Genomic DNA, 6,553 nt, shown 5'->3' with positions numbered 1-6,553 from the left:
CAGCATGCATAGACAACTCACTCAGCTCACTCTCTGATCCCTCTATTGCCACCTGTTTTCACTCTGTCAATCAACAGATGGATACATCATCACTAAGGAATGTTTCAAAGACATTCAAAATGTTTTAAAAGTCCTCTTTGTTCCATGTCTCTGACTCTTCCTTCACTCTACTTGACTCAGACATGTACTCCGAGGGCCAGAAAGCTTGTAATCTGTGACAATAAACTTTTTTGTCTTCTCTCATCTTTTGTATTTAAGTCTGTCCTTCATTGACCTCCAGAACATTCACAGATTTATCCTTACTTCAGCTCCTGCTTTGCATATCTTATGCTGAATGCCTTAATCATTTCCCATCTTGGATAATACAATTCAATACATTTTAGTCTTCCTAAAATCCTACTCTCCTAACTTTACAGTCCAATATGCAGGAGCCAGAGTACTATTCTTGCTCGAGAAAGTAAGGGCTCCCTCAATTTATCCATCAATTTACAGGCTTTCTTAACAGCTCTGAATCCAATTTTAAGAATTGCATAAAAATATGGAAGTATTTACAGTAATGGTTAAAAAAACTAAAAAACATGGTTTTGGGTAGTGGGCTAGTATTTTTAATACAGGAATTGCTTTCCAGGTTTGTTGGCTTCTGGATTTATACCAGATTATCTCACTACACTCATATGCACCTTCTTCTTTGCTCATCCAATATTAGCTTCCTCTTATCTAGTCCCTCTTTCCTTCACTCTTCACAGGTGGAGGAGCAAGCCCAGTTTTTCACTTCTCCTAGATTCACCTAATCTGAAACTCATGGTACGTCTGCAGTGCAATAAAACACCTGCAGCTGGCCTGTGTCAGCTAATTCAGGTTCAAAGGACTCAGGCTGCAGACCTATAAAATTGCAATATAGATGTCTGAGCTTGTGCTAGAGCCGGAGCTCTTGGATGCTTCCCACTCATGGGATCCCAGACCCCAGCCAAAACCCAGATATCTTCACTGCAATTTTATAGCCCTGCAGATTGAGTCAACTGACACAGGGCACCCACGGGTGTTTTATTGCAGTATAGACATGCTCTCTATTCCTTTCTTCTGAATCACTGAATCGTTCCATTCAATGTTCTTTGTGGCTGTTTCATGTAGATGATAAAGTGGGGAAAGAACATTTCCCAAGCTGCTGCTCCAGTCCTGGAACACTGCCATTTCAAGGACTGCCATTCCACCACAACACAGAAGATGCCAAAGGAAGCCAGCAGCAAATGGGTTAAACTTGCCTTAAATCCTTTCTTTCACTTCATTGTGACTCATGCATAATATATGATTGCACGACTTTATATATATATATAAGAAGATTGGTTGGGGGATCTGGGTAAAAATATAGGGGGCCTGCAGTTGTACTGAGTGGATGCCAATAGGTGAGTGAAAAATTGTGTGTGCAAGGGGATGAGGACATGTCCCTCTTAACCCCTTCCCCACACAAGCTTATACAGAAAATCCCAGAGATTTATTTGTGAAATTTATAGAAAGTATGCAACTACACAGGGATTTTGACACTGGAGAGCAAGATAAAGAGTGTATGTAGTGAACTATATGGCAGGGAGTGGTTCTCAAACTATGAGAACTTCTTAACAGAGAGATTGTCTTACACACCATCTACCTTTACATTCACCATTGCATGCCTTCAATCTCTCCTCCCATTTGTCATCATGTGAACCACCTTTCCTCCCATCTGCAACCCCACCAAAGCATTCCTATGGCAATTACAGCAATTGCTTACATAGAAATGCAATAGGAAAATATTTAATGTATTTTTAGTTCTCCTTTAATGGAATTTAACAGCTGGAAACAAGACCAGCCAGCATCAGGTGGCTAGTCAGCTCTCTTCAGAATACCAGCAAGTGCCCTGTGGACCATGAACCACAGACTGGCAACCATTGCCAAGAAAAGTTGCCATCCTTGGGGGTTTGGTGTGAGGGTGGGAAGAGGGCCTAGAGCAGCATAGGAATGTGGTGGCAAATGGCACTGACACACAGCTGCACCTTGCCTTGCACTACTTGGCTGAAGTGACAAGGCACGGCCCAGCCTGTGCACTATAAGATTGGGTGGGCATGTCCCCACCCCAAGGATCCCCCCCTCACCGGTGGTTTCTGTAGGCTCACAAGAGGGGTGCTAGGAGAGGTGAACTCCCTGCCAGCACCAAGGCTTTCTGGGAAGGGACTCGGGTGATGCTGGTGGCAGTGGCACGGGGGGGGGGGAAGGAGGGAACTGAAGGAAGCTGCCCCCCCTCCCCAGCCCTTGACCCACAGGAGTCAAGGGTGGGAGCCAGCAAGGCACAGCTGGGGAGTGTAGAGTCAGTGCACGTGACGCGCAGCAAGGAAGGGAGCGCCACACCGCAGAGGCTGCTGGGAAAGAGGAGGCGTGGTAAAGGGCAGAATGGGTGGGGACCAGCGAAGCGTGGGGAAGGCTGGGGGAGGGGGCGGGGTCACACCGCATAGGCTACTGGGAACTGGGAAGGCGTCTAGGCAACGGTGGGCGGTGACGTCACGACGCTGTGGCGCACGCCTTCCCGGCGTGCCCCGGCTGGACGGCCGTGTTTTCTTCCTGCCACGTGACCCTCCCGTTACCCCGGCAACCGGCCGCAGCTTCTCGCGGGGGAGACTCTCGCGATAACTGCGGCGGTATAGATGGGGCGGGGCGGGGCGGGCCGGAAGGAAGGAAAGAAGGCGGCGCGCCGGGCTTTTGAAGCCGGCGGCGGGAGCGGGAGGAGGCGCTTGAGGTGAGACGAGAAACCGCCGCCGCCTTCCCCCTTCCAGGGCGGTTCCCGAGGAGCGCGGGGCGGTCCGGGCTCGGGCCCGGGCTGGCTGCAGCCGGGCTTGCCCCGCAGCCGGGCGGAGGGGCAGGGGCGTGAAACAAGGACGGGGCTGGGCGCGGCAGGGGCCTGGCAGCGGCCCAGGGATTTGTCTGAGGCAGGTGCCCGGGGGCGGGGGAGTGGCCTAGCAAGGCTGGAGACCTTTAGGGCCGGAAGGACGGACGTAGCGCGTCAGGCCGATGGTCTGCACAGCCCAGTATCCCGCCTTCCCCCGCTGCTCGGGGCCAGGGGTCTCCGCGGGCATGAACGGACCCGGCCAAGTACCCAGTCATCCAGCCCCTGTTGTCCAGTTTCTGCCTCTGGCAGTCGGAGGCCTGGGACACCCGGAGGATGGGTTTGCATCTTGGGTCATCGTGGCCACTAGCAGGGTGACCAGACAGCAAGTGTGGAACATGAGGAGGGGGTGATAGTTGCCGATGTAAGACACAGCCCCTAATATGGGGATGTCTGGTCACTCTACTAATAGCCATTGTTGGCCCTATTCTACGTGAACATGTTTTTAATTCATTTTTGACCCAAGTTACAGGTCTGGCCTTAATAACCTCCCCTGGTGCTGAGTTCCAGAGGTTGACTGTGCCTTCTGTGAAGTACTTCCCTATATGTGCTTTAAATCTAGTGTCTATTATTTTCATGGTGCATGATCTGCACATGGGCATCCCTGTTCTCTATTCTCAAGGGACAGTGTCAGTTAGGTGACTGGCCTTAGGAGCAATCATCCCTTCTCTGAGCTGGGTGGGCTGGGACCTGAACAGGTTTCTTCCATGTCAAATCATTGCCATTCCATGAGCTGTGTGTTTTCGATTCCATGGATAACTTTGATTCTGCAAACACAATAACTGAAACTATGGTAACCACCATAAGGGGTGGGTTTGGGGGCAGAGATAGTTGATCATTTAACTATAGCTCTGCCTGCCTGGTTTTGTGTGCTTAATTGCAACCATTATCGTTGCATAGTGTATTTTGGCTGCCTTTTTCTCACATGCAGAAAATTCCTGCAAAATCACCATGAGCATTATGGAATCAAACATAACATCATTTAGGAAAAGCTGTATCTTTACTCTTCCCCTATGTGTTGACACCCTGAACTGTCGACTGTATAACATATTCTTGGGTGTTTTTAAGGAACCGAAGTGGTTTAATCATGTTTACTTTTAGTGTTACTTGTGCTCTAAATCACTTAGCTGAAAATCCCAACCTGTAAATATGTGGTGAAACATCTAATGTGTAGTGAATTCTAATACAATATTTAGTACTCTGTTTTGGTTTGAGTTAGTGTCAGATCTGCAAACAAGCCATATCTAAATAAAGTCTGAGCAAGTGATGTTATGGATGTTCAAGTGTTCCTGAGCTTGAGTTTGTCTATTGTGAAGCATGCTAGCTCGAAGGCTAGGTAAAGGCTGATTTTACTTCCTGATTTTAAAAGCATGTAAATTATGGTGCTAACAAAAACTTCAGATATTACTAAAGTGCCAGTTAAGGAAAAAGTATAACTATTCTGTATGTCTATAAAGCCTTTCACCTAAGGATAAGAGTTCTTTGCAAACATTAAGCCCCTTTGTGACAGTTTGTTTTGTTTGTTTTGTTTTTTTAAATAGATGGGGAGATGGAGACAGACAGCTGGGATAGAACCCAGGTTGCTGTGTTCTCAGTATTTTGCTTTAGCCCTTTGCTTCTTACTTTAAACTTTGAACTCAAGCATCCTCAATCTGGCGTTTTGGCACACAAGTGAGAATAATTCAAAGCTGAAAGGCCTTGCAGCCATCCCAACACTTTAAGCCATCATAGGTTTATGTTGGCTTTTAAAAAAAACTGTGTGTTCCATATACATTGTAAATGTTAATAACATTCTGATATTTTCAAAATTGGTTTGTTTTGTACTTCTGAGACATAAGAATCAAATAGTTGGAAGACAACACTGTACATTAACTGTATAAACTTCATAAGAAACTAAATTTAGGATTATACTGATAAATCATTTAAAGTGAGATGTCCAGATCATATCTTAAGGCATAGGCATAAAATGTGGAATCAAGGTTGAGCTTTCAACCTTAACGCTTCATTTCCAGACTCAAACGCTTGATCTCTCAATCTTGACATTTCCTTAAAACTAACTTCTTTTGCTTGGAATTTCATTACTTGTGTGTAATGGCTCCATAGTTCCAATGAGGTTCCTTCTAAGCCTTATTCAAGACCCACTATTTTAATTAAAACAAACAAACAAACAAACAAAAAAACCTTTGCATGTTTATGCTCCTAGAAAGGAAGGTTTTCTGGAAAATTGAAAAGAAATTTCTAATAGGTATTAGGACTTGTCTTCATGCACAGCGCTACAGCAGTGCAAGTTTTAGGGAAGCCACTCCTACACCAGTAGGAGAGCTTCTTCCATTGGTGTAGTTAATCCATCTCCCTGAGAGATGGTAGCTATGTAGAAGCTCTCCCATCAACATAGTGCTGCCTACTCAGGGATTTAGGTCAGTATAACTATGATGCTCAAGGATGTGGCTTTTTCACACCCGGAGTGACAGTTATACGGATGTAAGTATGTAGTGTAGATCTGACCTTTGATAAATTATCTCTTATGCGAAGTTGTACAGGATGGGGACTCATAGAGAAACAATTGTCACAGCCCAAATTAGTTTTAAAAGCCTTTTCATAGATGTGCTATTAATCCATAGTCAGTGGAACATGGTCAGATTCTCAGTTATTTGTATGTGTGTTTGTCATCAAGTCTTGTATCTGGGTTTGCACCATCTGGAATTAGTTAAGTCTTGACATCTTGTTGCAACTATAATATAAAGCAATAAAATCTTTTGTTTAACAGGCATCTTGGATTTCATGCAACAGAGGAAAAGGCAGTGGAATAAGCTCTGAAACTTTTTAATCTGGTTGACTTGAGTTCCCCTTTTGGAGCAAAGGTAAACTGGTAGAAGATGCCTGCTGGGAAAATTTTGCAACCTGTACTAAAAATGAAAGTGGATGAACTCTTTTTGTGTTGGCTGAGTCAGCCTACAACTCAGCTGATGTTAAAGGATTGCTTGAGAAGGATCAAGAATGACGAGAAGACTGAAATTGGTAGTGGAGATGCTGGGGACAGTGAACCTATCATTTTTACTAATAAAAACTCCAAGTCTAAGCAAAGCATGCTAGATAACCTGCTATCTCCTTTGGTGACACCTTCCAGTCCTCCTCATCTTTCCACAGCTCTCCCACTGGGAACTTCAACTAGCCCAAGAAACACATCTAATATTAGAGGAATACGTAGATCTACAAGAGTAGTAAGTTCCTTTATATTCTGAGATTTAAATTAAAATAATTCTGTAATAGATGAACATCAAGTGTGTGTGGGTGAGTTACAAAAACATTTTTGTTTCACCATTGTGTTCAATCAAAAAGTAAATTAGTGGTATAAATTATGAAACATAAAACTTTCACGTCATCACTAATCTTTGCTAATACTTTTCTAAACTCCCCAGAGACTGATAGTCTTATAGCTGATTGCTTGCAAGTTTCTTGTTTTGCTTTGATTGATCTTCATTTTGTTTTTCCCTCTTAAATTTCCAGTTCTTCAAAATCAACAATGGTGGTAATTAGTCATTCAGTACTGTGAAGTTTAAAGAAGTAATGTAAAAGGACACTAAACTGACAAATATAACACAATACAATAATATATTTTAAATCTGTGCTATGTAGTTCTAT

At 44.3% G+C, this 6,553-nt stretch overlaps 1 protein-coding gene across 5 annotated transcripts in view; it reads left to right on the top strand.

The window, feature by feature from the left end:
• The first annotated feature begins 2,694 nt into the window (after nucleotides 1-2,694).
• The window catches only part of PPP2R3B (protein phosphatase 2 regulatory subunit B''beta), a 79,366-nt gene continuing 75,507 nt past the window's right edge, over nucleotides 2,695-6,553 (top strand). For 4 of the 5 annotated variants that reach the window (XM_067545711.1, XM_067545713.1, XM_067545714.1 and 1 more), the window contains exons 1-2: nucleotides 2,695-2,764; nucleotides 5,679-6,132. In XM_067545711.1, coding sequence (XP_067401812.1) covers nucleotides 5,788-6,132 — 345 coding nt within the window. In that variant the 5' untranslated portion in view covers nucleotides 2,695-2,764; nucleotides 5,679-5,787. Of the gene's footprint in view, nucleotides 2,765-4,621; nucleotides 4,643-5,678; nucleotides 6,133-6,553 lie in introns of those variants that run through there. The other variant, XM_067545712.1, reaches the window with a different exon arrangement.

This window comes from Emydura macquarii, unplaced genomic scaffold, assembly GCF_026122565.2.
Source record: "Emydura macquarii macquarii isolate MOO-44397 ecotype Brisbane River unplaced genomic scaffold, CSIRO-AGI_Emac_v2 contig_1070, whole genome shotgun sequence".
Classification (NCBI taxonomy): Eukaryota; Metazoa; Chordata; order Testudines; family Chelidae; genus Emydura; species Emydura macquarii.
The sequence above is the reverse complement of the archived record's forward strand: the minus strand, read 5'-3'. Positions and strand labels throughout refer to the sequence as shown.